Source organism: Plectropomus leopardus, chromosome 20, assembly GCF_026936395.1.
Source record: "Plectropomus leopardus strain MGB_pleo_1.0 chromosome 20, ASM2693639v1, whole genome shotgun sequence".
In the NCBI taxonomy this organism is placed as follows: Eukaryota; Metazoa; Chordata; class Actinopteri; order Perciformes; family Serranidae; genus Plectropomus; species Plectropomus leopardus.
The window spans coordinates 26,577,829-26,595,569 of NC_142195.1; the positions used below are offsets into that span (position 1 = coordinate 26,577,829).

The window sequence follows — 17,741 nt, forward strand, 5'->3', positions numbered from 1 at the left end:
GCGGCAGTGTCAGGGGTCAGAGATAAACTGCAGGACGTTCTCAGTGAGGAATGGACCAAAATCTCACTGACAGGGTCTGAAGATGTTTTAGTGCCACAGGCAGAGCCAAAGACCAGAGATGAATTTCTCAAATATTTGTGCAAAATCACACCGAATGTATACACAGCATCCAGATGCATGAGTGTTTCGCAAACCCTAACTGCAAGATACATTCAAGATTCGGGCAAGATTATTTTTCCTGGTCACCCAGACAAATTCACTGACTTTTGTCAGGTTTTGTGTAGAGAAAGTCTGACTGGACAATGTTACTGGGAGGTGGAGTGGAAAGGAGAAGACATTTTTATAGCAGCCACATACAAGAGTATTAGCAGAACAGGAAGAGATAGTGCATTTGGAAACAACGACAAATCCTGGGCTTTACAGTGTTTCAGCAATGGTTATGAATTCAGACATAACAACTTTACTCTTCCAATCTCAGGCCCTCAGTCCTCCAGAGTGGGAGTGTACCTGGATCACAGTGCAGGTATTCTGTCCTTCTACAGCGTCTCTGAGACCATGACGCTCCTCCACAGAGTCCAGACCACATTCACTCAGCCGCTCTGTCCAGGATTTGGTATTTATGTTAGTGGATCCTCTGTTAAAATCTGTAAGCCTTAAGACTGAAACCCACAAAAGACTGAAATCCACAGAGCCCAGACACCACACCACACATGACAAACTTTTTTAGAAATGTATGTGGTGAGTTTCATCCCGTGAGTTTTCATTTTCTTTCATCTTTAATTTTTTAATTATTATTCAAAATATGATATTTGAATACTAAGTGAACCATTGCAAAAACAGAAAACTTAAATAACAAAAGGAACAACTGTTAAAAGGGTATATTAAAATCATAATATAAATATAGATGAATTAATACATTTAATGAGAATGTGTGAGAAATACTGGCAAATAAATGTAAAAAATATTATTCGGGAGATCCCCTTTGGTACTGGTTTCTTGGACTTCATATCTGACTCCCAGTTTATGATTTTTCTTTGGTTTGACTGAGTGCTGTAGTCTGTCCTTTTTTAAAAAATAAAATGTGTTTGTTTATTGCTCTTTTTTGGTATTCTGTCTTTTGTATCTACTTGTTGCAATTGTGTTTTATTGAAAATTGTATGAATAAAAAAAGGCTCTAGTAGTCGCCTATCTTTAAACGATGTAGTATCTAAAAGTAATGACTTAGTATCTTTAAAAAAGTGCTCTTTTGCTCTTTTTAATATCTTAGGTGTTTGTTTGTTCTCTGTACTCTTTCTTATTGTTGCTATTTTATTTTATTCTATTCTACTTTATTTTATTCTATGTTAAGTGCCTTCCTCTGTGTATATATATACAGAGGAAGGCACTTAATTTTCTGAATATTTATTTCAGTCACTGTTGTCTTATCTGCCACTGCAACATAACAATTTCCCTCACGCGGTTAATAAAGTATTTCTATGCTATCCTGGTCTAAAATAATAAGAAACCTTCTCAAAACAATAAAATAATGAGATGTCTGGTTTCTAATAATTTTGAGATAATTCAACTGTTTTTAAATTTTTCAAACATACAGGTTAAAAATGTGCTTCCTAAACTAAAGTGATGTTTGACCTGTTTGACTCGTTCATTAAACCGGCCGCTTAATTGACAACAAAGTGAACCAATGGAATTCGATGTTTTACAAGTGACGTTACCGCGCTGACCAATCAGCGCTGACGTACTGGGGCTCCCAGTAAGGGATCCGCCTCCTGCGGCTGCTTGGCTGACGTAAAGTTGCATTTCCGCAGCAGCGTACACACCACCGGGCGGCAGCTACCGGGGCTTCATTTCCATCCCTCTGACTTAAAAACATTTAGCGTCCTCGGCGGACTGTCGTAGCAAGCGGGCTGACATGGCGACGGAGATAACGAAAGGTGTGGAACAAGTCTCAGTGGGTAAGAAAGAAGGAGCTAACCGCAGCTAGCCAGCTAGCTCCCGCAGACATGTGTGCTCCGCTTATTGCATCAGTTGCAGCGGTGTTAGCAGTTAGCACGCCGGCTAACACTGATTTCCGAAGGTCTCCGGTTTTATTTACATTTATTTAAAACAGAGCAGGTTTACGCAGACACTTAGCGTATGTGCAGACTTAAGGTAAAGATCAAAACAGAGCCAGGAAGAGGGAAATGTAGGCTAACAGTTAGCAGTGACAGCTGTCAGGTTGATGTGCAGCAGCTAAGGGGCTGCGTCAGGCAGTTAACCCTGTGAAACCCGAAATGACACCTTTATTGTGCTGCATTTAGACGATTTTCACTAGTATTTAAACTTTTGAACCATCTGAGGCAAAACTGGTTTAATTTCTGTAAAGAATACGGAGAAAAAGGCGATAACCAGCCTGATAAGAAATGTTTTGCGAATTGCAAGAAATTAGTAGAAAATGTATTTTATTAAAAAGTTAGGGAGAAATTTCCAGAAAACTTTGTTTCTAAAGTCATAGGGTCATATCATAACTATATATCTGATATAATTTTAAAAGAAATATTATAAAATACTATACATTTTAAGCATTATTTTTATTCTTGGGTTATTTCTTTTTTGTTGTTTATTTTTTTACTTTTGCATTTGTGTGGTTTTTTAAAAAAAAATTAATTAATTAATTATTTATTTATTTTTATAAATTTTGCCGTGTAATTTTATTTATTTTTTATTTTTTTCAACAGGCTTGAGAACAAGGTTGTTCCATGTAGTACATGGCATTACTTCTATCAATTGTGATATAGATAGATAGATATAGTGTGTGTGTGTGTGTGTGTTTGTGTTTGTGTGCGTGTTGGTGACATCACAGACACAACAACCAGGCTGTCTGCCTCTGTCCAGTCCGGTGCAGTTGCAGACGACGAGGCTCTTTAAAATATTCAGTTTCAATATTGCCTCAGGAGGCAAAAGGTCAAAACCTGACTCATTCCTTAGTGAGGCGGTGGCAGGTTTACAGGATTACTTTTTGTCAGTAGTCACAAGCTAGAATTTTTATGTTTTAAAGCCTCTGAGAACCCAAATCCCCTAAAACTGTATTGATTTGTATTTTGGGGTCTTCCATGTGTAATAAAAAAAGTATAAACGATGATCAGACATTAGCCTCAATCCAAACTTGAAATATTGTCATTTTAGTTTTTTTCACTGTGTCCTGCAGCTGGGTCGATTTTGGCGTACTTATCCCAAATCCATATCGCGTAATATGGATAAAGCCAATCAAAAATTCAAAATCAGGTGTCAGCTGATACTGATTTAACATGCCAAATTGAAATCCCTTAGCGCTCCTTTTAATTCTGTAGATGTCACGTTGCTAGATGTGGAAATGTGTTTGTGTATTTTATCTGGCTCTTACCAGTATTACACAGATTGATACCAGTGAGGGTGTGGCAAATGGGAAAGCAACAAAATAATGAGAATAAATTAACAGTGTGGCACTTGCCTTAGTTAACGCTACAGTGCCATAATTTATCATTGCATTCATAGTTTTAATAACAAATTTGTGCATCTCAGCGCGCGTTGCGTGTGCTGCGTTATGCGATAGCAAGGCATTTTGCAACGGGACTTTTGTTTTCAAAATTGACGTGTTTCCAGTATTTTATATTAGCAATTTAAATTTGTGCAGTTTGAGGGTTAATGGAAACTTGCCTTGTGACACTGAGAGCCCCAAAAGTTCACACTTTAAGGTGTAAATCCCTGGTAGCTGCAGGTATTTTAAATAATTAGGAGGTTGTGCTGCATCTCACTTTGCTGCTGCTTCACAGGTGAGATGTATGTGTCGGACAAATGTGGCAGCGACCAGGATGGAGACGGCACGGAGCAAAAACCTTTCAAAACTCCTCTCAAGGTTAATAGTCTTCAATAAGTACCCCTTACTTTAATTGTACCCCGGCATGTGTTTTTTAAAATGCTTCATGCTACAGGATTTAATTGTAGTAGCAGTTTTGCTCTACTGGTTGATCCAGTTGCACTGATATGTCTGTCATTGTGTTTATGAATAAATCCTCACAGGCTCTGATGTTCGCTGGGAAGGAGCCGTTCCCGACCATCTACGTAGAATCACAGAAGGAGGGAGAGGTTGGTTTAAAAAGTCTTTTCTCATTTTTTAATTTCCACTTCTAAGGTCCAGTGTATAGGATTTAAGGGGATATGTTGGTAGAAATATCATATAATATAGTAAGTATGTTGTCTTTTGTGTATAATCACCTGAAAATAAGAATTTCTGTATTTTTGTGACGCTCAAATGAGCCGCTTGTATGTACATATGGAGACAAACACTGGCTCTATATTGGGAAATTCACTTTTTTTTCCTTTTTTCCCGCCGTCATAATTTGAAGATCTTTTACAGTGAGCAATGTTGTAAAAAACTTTTTTTTTGTAATTCCTTTTTTATTGGTTTGTGTAAACGTACAAAAACAAAACACACAATCAAATGAACATGAAGACTTTTCAATCAAATAAAAATGAAAATTTAATAAATAAAGAAATGAAATAAAAAAGCTAAAAAATAAAATAGAAAAAACAAATAAATAGGTTATTATTATAGCATTTATAGAATTTAACACAATGACACAGTTTGTGCGTTGTTTTTATTTCCTTGCTTCCCTCTTTATATTTGTTTTGTTGTTGTTTCTTCTTCAGCGCTGGGCGGTGATCTCTAAGACGCAAATGAAGAACGCAAAGAAGGCCTTTAACCGCGAGCAGATGAAGTGCGATGCCAAAGAAAAGAAGGAGGTGTGTGTATTATGTGTTTCACGTCATTTCCTGTGAAGGCCATGAGCTATAATTGTCTTAAATGTTTGCTCCGTGTCCGCTGTGCAGGCGGAGGACAACGAGAGGAGAGAGAAGAACCTCGAAGAAGCCAAGAAGATCGTGATTGAGAAGGACCCGAGCCTGCCTGAGCCTGAAGTGGTCAGACTGAACGTTTCTACTTTTATATCAGTCTAATTTACTCACTGTATATTGGTGCAACTTAAACTTTTCATTTAATGATTATTGTGGTAACCTACATGTGTTTATTAATGTGTGTGCGTGAATCATAAATCCACTTGTAAAGTGTTTGTATCTGTTTGGTACAAACGATTGATGGATGCTTGATAACATAAAACAGATTATGTGTATATATATAAAATGACTTAAACAGTTCCTTCAGAACATTATACATCTTTATATCAATTTTTGCAACAATTAATGCAAATTCAGCCAATAATTTGTTGTGATTTTTGCGTTACATTGCAGTTTTGTCAGCTTTATTTTATTTTATTTATTAATAATTTTTTGCACAGATTCGGTTTTATTAACAGATGCTCAAATTACAGTGCAGTTCCAAAAATGTGTCAGGTTTCCATTCGTGCATTTGAAAATATAATTTTGAAAAGTAAAAGTACAAAGATACCTATCCAAAAACTAAAAGAAGCAACAAAAACCAAACCAAGTCAAAACAAAAAACCCCACAAACTATAAGGATACTATTCCTTAGATATATATATTTACAGAGAAGATGTACTAATACTAAACCTGAGTGACATTTTCAGGTACTAACAAATGTATATAAACTCACAAATGGATCAGAAATGATTCAGTCATGGAAGAAAATAAAAGCTTTACTGCAAAATTGACTATTTTAAACAGAGAATCTCGTTTCGTTGTAGAGCTGCAGCATCGATTGATCAGTTTGGTGACAGAGCGAACTGTTAGCAGCACACGGCTAAAGTTACCCACAGTTTATTAACGGGGTTAATGACTGAGGCGATTCATTTCGGTCGTCGTGTGAGCAGCGCTGTAACTTAAAAATGTGAATATTTTCTGGTTTCTTTACTTTGTGGAAGTTAATTGAACATATTTTGGTTGTGAGGAAAATAAGACATTTGATGACGTTATCTCGGGCTTTGGGAAACACTGATTGACATTTTTCACCATTTTCTGACAGTTTATAGTTCAAACAACGGGATTAATCGATGGATTAATCGAGAAAATTATCAACAGACTCATAGACAATGAAAAAAAGAGGTTGCAGCCATAGATTACATAAAGATTACAAATTAAACCGGATATTCAATACCAACTTTAATTGACGGCAGTTGATACTGAATCCCAAATAGTCTTGCGCCTTATTGTACTAATGATCTAAAGATGAGTGTTGACTGTGTTTTGCAGGTTAAAATTCATCATCTGGAGCCTAAGAGAGGTCAGAGAGTCAAAGTGTTTGGCTGGGTTCATCGCCTCAGGAGACAGGGTGAGGACGCATGAACACAGATAAGAACGTATTGTCTTATAAAAGATGTCATAAGAAGATAAGAGGACCCCCCCCCTGCACACACACACACACAAAAAAATATAAAAATGAAATTGATTTTGCTCTTAAGAATGACTTTCTTTTACAAAAATGTGATTTTCCAGCTTTTTGTCTTAAATGTCATTTTTTTATGAAAATGCACAAATTAAATTCATCTGTTCTCAGCACATCTCAGCCTTTCATACCCTCAGATAAGGAAAAACAAACAAAACAAATGATCGGTTATGATTATTTTATTGGCCACGAGAAGCTGGAAATGATCAGTTTATTGGTATCGGTTGAAATAATCATTATCGTGCATCACTGGTATATTTGTTTGTGTTTTTGTCTTCAGATCAGAAACAGCAGCGCTTCAATTCAAAATGTGTCTTTTGATTTTTACGTTGTCTGTGTATTTTTTGTGTCCTGCAGGGAGGAACCTGATGTTCATCGTGCTGAGAGACGGAACTGGTTTCCTGCAGTGTGTCCTCTCTGATAAACTGGTACAGCTCTATAGCTTCCTTATTTTGCACTTTTCACGCTGAGACGAATTCTTCAGACAAATAAAGCTTTTAATCAGAGCCTGTTTGCCACAGTTTGGAGGACTTGATTTGATCACCGGAGTAGGAACTTTAAACTTCAGTTTACTGACGTCACTTCTGTTCAGGATACATTTTTCAAGTTAAACTGTTGATTTTGATACACAATACAACTTCAATTAATAGCTATTATTTGCTCGAATCAATGAACTCAACAGGCTTATATTTGGGATAGACGTCAAATTCCTTTCACACAAAGCTTGTGCAGCAAAGATGGAAATACAAGTTAATTATTTGTCTAATCTTTTGAGACCTGGGCAAATTGGCTTTATTTTATTCAAAAACACTGGAGGAAGTGAAAGAGCAATATAAGAAGAAATGACAAAGAGGTTAGCAAAAAAAATCAGTGAAAAGTACAAAAAGTACTTCCCAAATTGCCAAAACAAAAATCCCAAAAAACAAACAATATATAGATAGAAAGCAGAGCAAAAATATATAAAGCAAGAAATTACCTGAAAAAAATGCTTAAAAAATTATAATTCTGCTAAATTATTTCAAATATATGAGTAATAATATAGTTAAAATAGTCTTCTACATGTACTAATTTCTTCTTTTGCCTTTCTTGTTTACCATGCCAGTAAAACAGTTTTCTCTGGTGCTCATGGTTTCAGTAAAATAAAGAGAACGATTGAATTTTGGAGAATCTTACCAACCTAAAGATGTGTGTAGCATGTTTATACTGACAGAAGTTTAAACAAATATAAATATTTGTGTGTGTGATCCAAGCAGCTAACTAAGGTTATCTCCAGCAGGTCGTCAAAAACTGGTTTTATGCATCCAAAAGATTATAAAAATGAACTTCATGCTAACCAGGCCGAGCCTGTGTTGCCACACCCGGGGGCGTATTATTGGGGACTGGGCGTTAAATTGGGACTATGCTTTTATTTGAAGTTTTACGGTAAATGCACATAATAACAGAAATGCTGTTTTCTTCCCTCTGGTTCAAACTCACACTGACTGGTTTTCTCCTTCCTGTCCTCAGTGCCAGTGCTACAACGGCATGGTGTTGTCCACAGAGAGCACTGTCGCTCTGTACGGGACCGTCACTCCGGTTCCTGAGGGCAAACAGGTAAACACACCTGCTGCAGAACAGACACAACCTGCAGCACCTGTATGAGAAGCCAAGTTACTCTGAGAAATCAGGTTGTGCAGGAAATCAGAAAAAATGTTTACTTGAATTCACACAGATTTTTGTAAATAGTTACTGGAGCCTTTTTTTGGAAGGGTGTATTTTAGTGATGAAAGTCTGAGAAATGCTTCCCAGTGTGAAGTCTGATGAAAGAAAACTGATTACGTGTAAATATGGCCATTATTTTCTAAGAGAAATCAAGCCGGAAAATGAAGTTTCTTTAATCACATACCAGGATTATGAGAAACGATTTCCTTTACATTAACCCTTAAGGACTGTTTGGTGCATTTTACATGCTTTGCATTCTTAATTTTTTGATAATTTTGGCTGTGTTTGTGCATGTAGCATGAATTTTGGCAAGATTATGTATTTTTGTTTAATCTTGGAATTTCCAGCTCAGCCCCTAGAATAAGTCTTAAATACACTGTATCAAAAATTATTACATTCAGACTGATAAATGCAAAAGATTCACCATTGAAACTCAATTAAAACTGCAATTTTCGATCCCACAGCCCTCAAAGCATAAAAACATGCATTGTATTATTTCTGGATGTCATTCTGGGCTTTTGCCTTGGCCATTTGTAATCTTAACTATTTTCCACCTGATGATGTCATTTTTTTAACCATATTTGGCAACTGCAAATAAAAAATACTGTTTTTTTTTAATCTAAAACATAGTGGCATCATGTCAAAAACCTGGCATTTCTTTAGAGTTAATATTCTGAAAATTTATGAATATTTGATATCCATGATTAGGACTGATGTTGGTTAAAATAATGAACAAAATGAAAGTAGAAAATCATGCACTGTCACAATAAATATTACTGCAAATCTGTGATAATCAAAAGAAATCAAGTTTTCATGTTATATGTTGAAAATAATTCATTTTTGTTTTTTTTCATCTAAAAACATAATTGCATCATGACAAAACCCTGGCATTTAAGGGTTAAAATTAAAAAAAATAATAATGATATTGTAAAATGAGGAAATACTGGAACATTAAATTCATGCAGTAATATTGCACTTAAAAAAAACCCCAAAAACAAACATGAATAAAGTCAGCAGTGAGTTCCCGTCCTTCTCTCCCAGGCGCCCGGAGGCCACGAGCTGCACTGTGACTTCTGGGAGCTGATTGGCTTAGCTCCGGCGGGCGGCGCCGACAACCTGCTGAACGAAGAGTCGGACGTTGACGTCCAGCTGAACAACCGACACATGCTGATCAGAGGAGAGAACGTCTCCAAGATCCTCCGAGTCCGGTCCACCGTCACGCAGTGCTTCAGGGACCACTTCTTCAGCCGCGGATACTACGAGGTGAAGCACACACACAACACAACAAATATTTTGTGTGTATTTTTTTTAGCAAAGAGGAATGAACACAACAAGAATCACTGACCTTCATTTAACAATCTCGGTGTGCAGTCGTAATCTGCGAACTTACGTTCTGTGCAGCTGGAAATCTCTAAATGATAATCAACTTTTTTTATGAATCCCAAGTTATTGTCCAAAAATCTTCTTTTTGCATTAGTGCAGTTTTACTGAAGTAAATCTCTTTGTGGCTGCAGACTAAACCGCTTTTTTCCTTCTTTTTCTGCTCCTGATTTTAAGGTTGGCAACACATTTAACCTGCAAATATCTGCACGTAGCTCATGTTTGTATTCTTTGGCTGATTGCCGTATCTGGTATCTTTGAATGACTTTACAGTCGGATTTAGTTTCAGTAGCACTCTATCAAATCTAAATCCATTTAAATCCACTATTGACTTTTTTTTAGAGTAATCTTAATGTCTAATCCTTAAGATTTTAGTCCTGGTTGATTCACAGATAATCACAGTTATTGTGGTAACAGAAACACGACAGCAAACACTCCTTGTGCAGCTCAGGAACACACCAAACGAGCAGCTGGTTTGTGCATTTATAGCACAGCCAAAGAAACTTCACTCGGTGTTTGATTTTAAAAAATCGGTCACGGTGATTGTTCCATAACAATCATACAAAAATTAAAACTGGTTTGTTGAAGTTGAAAATGCTTGAAATCATCCGAATGTGAAGCAGACTTCCGGTCGAGCTGCTGTTGGAGACCTGTGAATTGCTTTCCAGCGTTCTCCTTTAAACGTGTTTTAAGCATTTTTAATGAACCATCACAATACATCACATCTGCTGTGGCTGCAACCTCGTGCTTTTGCCAGTTGAAGGCTTTCATGCAAAGCGGCAGCATTCAGCTCAGTTTGATTTATAAAGCCCAACATCACATCCACAATTTTCCTTAGAGGACTTTACAGCACCCTCATGGTGGATAAAAAATGTAAAAAACTCCTTTAACATGGCAATGTGTATTGATCTGTGCAAATCAAGATAAGAAGATAAAAGATTTGATTAAAAAGATAAGCCTCCCTCACAGCTTCACTGAGTCAAACTGCGGAAACACGAAGGTCGTTCTTTAACCACCTCTCTCTCCGTCTTCCTCTTCTCGTTGATTTTCTGGCTGTAGATCACTCCTCCGACCCTGGTGCAGACTCAGGTCGAGGGCGGCTCCACGCTGTTCAACCTCAACTACTTTGGCGAGGAGGCGTACCTGACGCAGTCCTCTCAGCTCTACCTGGAGACCTGCATACCCGCGCTGGGCGACACCTTCTGCATCGCCCAGTCGTACCGCGCCGAGCAGTCCCGCACCCGCAGACACCTGTCCGAGTGAGCAACGCATTTTACTTAAAGCCCCACGAGGGAAATGCAAACAAAGGGGGAAAAAGTGAATAAATACTGTGAACCATTTCAGATTTCAAGTTCCTGTATTGTTAAACGCCAACCAGAGATAATAAGTTGCTTTTAAGAAAAAAAACTTTACCGCCACAGCCCCACATTTAATCATAATAATCATAATTTTTTTCTATTTTCAGGTACACTCACATCGAGGCCGAGTGTCCCTTCATGACATTCGAGGATCTGCTGAACAGACTGGAGGATCTGGTGTGTGACGTGGTGGACCGCGTGCTCAAATCCCCCGCCGCACAGCTGCTCTACGACATCAACCCTGTACGTCACGTTTTTTTCTTTGTTTTTTTAATATATGGGAGCAGGTATAACGAGTGTCACGTTTAATCCCAAAAAATCTCAATTTTTATCCAAACTAATTGATGATTGATAAAACTTTTATTTAGTTTATTGTTAAAAACTGGTGGTGGAAATGTTCAGCTTTTAACCCTTTTAGACGCCTTTTTACGAGCTGTAGGACCATATGAAAACTGAGCAAATTGATTTAAATTCTTTTGATAATAGGAAAAAAGGCAATGACCAATTGTCCCACAATTGCAAGAAAAGTTACCTAAAGATTTGTTTTAAAAAGAAGGACGATTAGAAAATAATCCCCCAAAAAATCCAGGGAAAAATAAATAAATAAATATATATATAAATATATATATACCTTTTATTTTTTAGCACTTTTTCTAGGCCCTTTTCTGGTTTGTTTTGGCTTTTTTTCTCATCTTCAGGTAATTTTCTTGTATCTTTTTTTTACTATATTTTTGTTAATTTTTTGGGCAGTGTCTTGTGAAGTATCTTATTTTCTTCCTCCTGTATCTTTGAAAGAAATCAAAACTAATTGCTCAGGTTTCAGAAGAGTTGAAGTTCATCCCACATATGGAAACAACAGCGGACATAATCTCCCCGGACACTTATTCACTCATTTTTCTGGAGCTTTTGCTACCTGCTCTTCATACACAGACTCAGTAGATATTTTATATTTCTCTGTAATTTGATATGAATGTTAAAGTTTCCTTTGACGGTGTTATTTTTCCAGAACTTCAAACCTCCCAAGAGGCCGTTCAAGAGGATGGACTACTCTGAAGCCATCGAGTGGCTCAAAGAGCACGACATCAAGAAGGACGACGGCTCCTACTACGAGTTTGGAGAGGTGACCACACACACACACACACACACACACACACACACACACACACACACACACACACACACACACACACACATCCATCAGAATATCAAACACACACATCATTCTCCAAATTAGTTCTTGTCAACACAGCTCCTGTAATAACTTGGTGGCCCAGAAATTACTCTGGATTCACCTCTGTAGTCCGGCTTATGTCCTCATCTCTCGTAGAGCTCTGACTGGGACCCGACCCCGACCCACGGCAGCAGTTTTGGGCCCCTAGCCTGATTTAAAAACTCGAAATAGTGCTAGTGTAAAAATAGGCCTACAGTCAAAGCTCTACATCAGATTCACTTAGAAATAAAAGGCTCAGCTCACCTGCAGTTTCCAGTCTCACCTGTAGAGGGCGTGACTGTCAGCGTTTATATTCAGTGTCAGAAACATGTGACCCTGGAGCTCCAGGTGTTTGTGTCACCACATTCATCCTTTCCTTGTTCTGCAGGAACATTTTGTTTAATTTGATCTCTTTTGTAATTCTTGTTTGAATTGTAAATAAAGGTTCGTTTTGATTTGTGTGGCCCGAGTTTGATCCTTGATTCTGCGTTTGGACCCGTCTGCAGGACATCCCCGAGGCTCCAGAGAGGCTGATGACAGACACCATCAACGAGACCATCCTGCTCTGCCGTTTCCCGGCCGAGATCAAATCCTTCTACATGCAGCGCTGCGCCGACGACAGACGCCTCACCGAGTCGGTACGAGTCTTAAAGCTAGTCGAAGTTACCCTGAACAAAATGTGAAAAACGGGGAACTCCACCTGTGGATGGATTTGGCGTGCAGGAACTCATTTTGTGTGTGTGTGTGTGTGTGTGTTTTGCAGGTTGATGTGTTGATGCCAAATGTCGGAGAGATCGTCGGAGGCTCGATGCGTACCTGGGACGCTGAGGAGCTGCTGGAGGGATACAAGAGGGAGGGAATCGACCCGACCCCGTACTACTGGTACACTGACCAGGTAACCAGAGTCTCTCTTCTTTTCTGCACCTCGGCTCGGAAAAGAATAGATAGTAAAATTTTGGGCTGATATCGATGTTTTAAAAGAACAATTTGGCTAATACTGACGTTTTGTTGTTTATTTTATTTTGGGGTATTTATTATAATTTTTGTGCTAGGAAAACACTTTTTAAAAAATTATTTATTATAACAGTTATTCAGCCCTTTTTCACACAACCTTTAAAATGAGAACATCAGTCCGAAACGTTTGTGAAACAACACGAGGATCGCTCTCACGATGTTAGATGAACGCAGATATTTCTAAAAACGCAAACACCTCAGTGATGATGTTTTTAACAGGCTGCTGTGTGTGTGTGTGTGTGTGTGTGTGTGTGTGTGTGTGTGTGTGTGTGTGTTTCTCAGAGGAAGTACGGGACGTGTCCTCACGGCGGTTACGGTCTGGGTCTGGAGCGTTTCCTCACCTGGCTGCTGAACCGACATCACATCAGAGACGTCTGCCTCTACCCACGATTCATCCAGCGCTGCCGACCCTGAACACACACACACACACACACACACACACACTCTCTCCCACACACATTCTGTTAGTATATCTGGACCTGGCATGTGGCAGCACCCTGCGAGCCGTAAAATCTGTCGCTACAATATTAAATCACAAAGAGTTGCGTGTTTTTTTTTTCCTTTGGCTGTTTTTATTTAACGTATCAGACCTCAGCAGTTAAAGTCCCGCAGTGAGCTCCGTCACGTCTCACCACAGACAGCAAGAGACGCCACCTGCTGCGCTGTGCCTCAAACTTCACAGCCTCCTTAACGTTTGTTCTGACTTGAATCAGATCGTTTCTGCCTCAGCTTGTGTTCGCTGGCCGATTATTTAACCTGTCAGAAACACTGTCGTTTCCTGTGATTGTGTAAAGGTCCTGGAAAAACTGTAAACATGTCTCAAATGTGGTCTTGGATGCTGCTAAATAATGGCTTTTTCCACTTTAAATTCAATTTTTTCATCAACTTACTGTTTATTTTATTCAAATTATCCATAGGAGTTTGTAAAAACGAACATTAAAATGAAAAATCACTAAATTAAAGCAGCATAAATGTACATTTTTAAGTTAATATTTGCAAATTCCTTTGGAAAATTATTCAAAAAAACATTATGGTACTGTTTAATGCTGTTCCACCTCAACTTTCTGTTTATTTTATTAAAATGATCCATAGGAATTTGTAAAAAATGTAATCAAAAATGAAAATTAATCAAATTAATGCTGCATAAATATACATCTTTGAGTTAATATTTTTAAAAAACCCATTAAGTTGCTGTTCCACCTCAAATTCAGATTTTTCGTCAACTTACTGTTTAATTCAAATTATCCACAGGAATTTGTTAATATGAACTTTAAAAGGGAAATGTATTAAATGAAAGCAGCATCAACGTACATTTTTAAGTTAATATTAGCAAATTTCTTTGGAAAAATTATATATAAAAACACTAACTCGGTGTTCAACTGTGCAGCTTTTTTCCTCAGCTGGTATTTCGTCCATCGTCATCGGCTTTTAAAAGTCTTAGAAACTTAAACATAAACCGATGGAGCGTGCAGACATGTTTTTTTTAAACGTCACAGCATATTTGGGACGTAAGTAGTCACATCCACTCAGAATAATAATTAATGAAATAATTCTGAGATGAGGACGTCATAATTACGAGGTTAAGTTTCCTTTTTTTTAAACAAAATGCGATGCACTTCTGTAGAAAACGTAGAAAATGTGCAACAAATGTTCAAATGTCAGCGATGGATAAAAAAACATTTGCGTCCATATTTATCCCACAAAAATATCTGCTGTGATAAGTCTGTCAGTGACTCGTAATATTTTCTGTCCATTAGTTTCGGTGTAAAAACGGTAAAGTGCATCTGAACCTCACACACACTCCGCTCCTCATCGTTTTGGTGCCGGGTGACGTTTATTCTCCTCGTTTGTTCGGTTAAAACCTAAAATCACAGAAACGTCAGCGCTGCTGTGGTGCACTTTTCATGTACGTGGGAACATTTTACCTGAAAGAAACAGCCGGGGCTGCAAATCAAAGGTGGAAATATGACGCTGGCTGCAGCGTCTCCGTCAAACTGACGCGATGATTTAGGAATGAGACGTCGGCCTCATGTTTGTATTTTCTGCCTCTTCATCTGAAGATATTCAATAAACTGCAATTCAATAAATGTGACTCAAACCGATGGTTGTCTGAGCGGTTTTCTTCTAGTTGGGTGTTACAATTTTTTTTTTTTGATCATTTGTGGGTTTTTTTTCAGAAAATACTTCTTCAGACTTTTCTTTGAATGATTGCTAATGCCAAAAACATCACTCACCCGCCGAGTATTTAATTTTATTATTAACTCTCTGAAACATGACATCACTTTTCGTGCTCCTTTCACAGTTTTTTAAACCTTTGGATTTGACGCAAATTGGTTTGATTTCTTTACGAAATGGGAAAAAGGGAATGAGCAACTTTGCAATAAAATTTTGTTAAAAAATGAGATTAAAATATTTTTAAAAATATGTTGAAAAAGATCATATAAAGATAAAGCTTGGGGAAAAATGTCCAGAAAACAACAGTTTTAAATATGATTAACTTTTCTTTTTTTTTTTTAAGTCACAGGATTTTTTTTTTCTTTTTTTTTTTTTTTTTTAAAAAAAGGGGATTTCTTGCAATTTTTAGGGTAATTTCTGCTTTCTTCCCATGTTTTTGAAAATAACAAACCAACTTGCTCAGGTTTGAGGAATTATCTTTAATATTATTTTTACTATGTCTTTACTATTATTATTACATTTTGAGTTGTTCTTAGATATGTTCTTTATTTTTATTAATGAATGAATATTTATGAATGTGATATTTCAAGAGTGCATTGAAGGAGTTTTTTCAAATTAAACACAAACGTCCACTTGAACAGAACAATGAACTAATTAAAATTTGATGGTTAAAGGTCAGGTTGTGGCATGTTATGGCATCATGCTTTTGGCCATCGTGTGCTAATTATGGCAAAAGTTCACACAAATGTCAGATGGGATATAATGATAAAGTGATGACATTATTTATCCAAAAGGTCTTAATGTTCTAAAAAAAACAAACTTCAGGCAGACAGAGACATGCTTTGTGAGGACTTCCTTCCTAAGCAGCAGGGTTTGTTTTTTTTTGCTTTGTGTGTTTGTTAAATATATTTCCTCGTTCCTCTTCGGCTTTTCGCTTCATTCTTGTGAAGTGATTTTGAAACAGGAGGAAATGCAGCTCAGCTCTAGAAAAACTGGTCTCATTTCAGAGGAACCTGAGCAGTTTCAAAACAACTTCCTTTGTTACAACCTGGTCAGAGAAATCCTCTCCAGGAGGACAAATGATTTTTCCTCACAAACAGACTCAAACAGTCACACCGGTGGACTGAAAGGCTGCTTGTATTTTCTTAATATAGTCTGTCCTGCTAATTAAAATCATTATTTTATTTCTTTTTATTCCTTTTGATATGTTTTTCTAACTTGTTTTATTTTATTTTACTCAATTTAACTTTTTAAAACATTGTTCCATATATTCTTTTATTCCATGTTTTTATTTTGTTGCATTTAACATTTTTTAAATAAATAAATAAAAAATATCTTGTGCCATAATAATTCAATTTTATTTTATTCTAACTTTTTTTAAATTGTTCCATATATTATTATTTTTTAAATTTTATTTCAGTCTTTTTAATTTTATTCATTTTTTTTAATTTTTCTTTTTTTTTTTTAGGAGACAACTTTTATAAAAAAAAAAAAATCTCTTTTTTATAAAACAGTTTGTATTCAAAGTTGCAGATTGTTCTCTCAAACTAACCATTTTTCTGTCCGTCATTAATGTACTCTCTTGACTTGCAGGTAGTTACTTTTAGATGTTGCCAGATTTAAGAAAAGAAGGTTCTCTGCATACTGTTATTATTTTTTTTTTATTTTATTTTTTAAGCATATTTTAATATTATTTATTAAATTATTAAAAACATTAAGTGTTCTCACTGTAATTTACTTTACACACACTTTTTCCAAAATACTGTATCATTCAGAACAGTATCCAGAACCACAAACAGGCTTAAACAGTGACTGTTAAACTGATAAACTATCTCTGAACACACACACACACACACACACACGCACACACACACACACACACGGAAAGTGGGTGTGACCGGCACGAGCGGGGGCGGGGTTTTCTTCACATTTAGGCAGACGTAGTTGTGACGTCATGCTCAAAGTGAAGGATTTGCGTCAGGTCAACCAGAGTGAGGCAGCGTCAGACCGGAAACATGGCAAAATTGTCTCCAAAATATAAACGTCACATTTTTAATAAAATATGTCTAAAAACTAGACGCGATACAAAAGAAAAGTTAAAATAATAATTAAAAAGACAAATTGACACAGACGCCAATTGATGTTTTTTTTTTTTTTACTAGCCTATTTAGATTTAATACATTTTTATATTCATACAATTTTAATATTAATATGTATGGCATGGCACAAACGTCCACTTGAACAGAACAATGAATTGCTTCGAATTTGGTGGTTAAAAGTCAAATTACCTCTCAAAAATGTTTTTGGCCATAACTCAAGAATTAATGCGCTAATTATGACAAAATTTTACATAAATGTCTGATGGGATTTAATGATAAAGTGATGACATTTTATATCCAAAAGGTTGTGACTCATTGTGAGCTGGTGATGTAGACATGCAGCCTGTGTGGTTCAGTGTTGCCATTTAAAAATAGCTGACTTCTAAGCCTTCCAGTACAGTATAACCATGTATTAATGTAATTTACTTTAA

At 36.8% G+C, this 17,741-nt stretch overlaps 1 protein-coding gene across 2 annotated transcripts; it reads left to right on the forward strand.

Annotated features, from left to right (window-relative positions):
* Positions 1–1,778: 1,778 nt before the first annotated feature.
* nars1 (asparaginyl-tRNA synthetase 1) lies at positions 1,779–15,138 on the forward strand. 2 transcript variants are annotated; one of them, XM_088071329.1, is made up of 15 exons: positions 1,779–1,931; positions 3,789–3,871; positions 4,036–4,101; positions 4,666–4,758; positions 4,846–4,935; positions 6,181–6,259; positions 6,731–6,801; positions 7,880–7,966; positions 9,116–9,337; positions 10,514–10,713; positions 10,920–11,055; positions 11,819–11,932; positions 12,529–12,660; positions 12,786–12,917; positions 13,319–15,138. In XM_088071329.1, the coding sequence occupies exons 1-15, from the start codon at positions 1,910–1,912 to the stop codon at positions 13,448–13,450; spliced, it is 1,659 nt and encodes a 552-aa protein (XP_087927455.1). In that variant the 5' UTR covers positions 1,779–1,909; the 3' UTR covers positions 13,451–15,138. The 2 variants fall into 2 exon arrangements, with proteins under 2 accessions (XP_087927455.1, XP_087927454.1); XM_088071328.1 differs by having other exon boundaries at positions 1,784–1,952.
* The last annotated feature ends 2,603 nt before the right edge of the window (positions 15,139–17,741 follow it).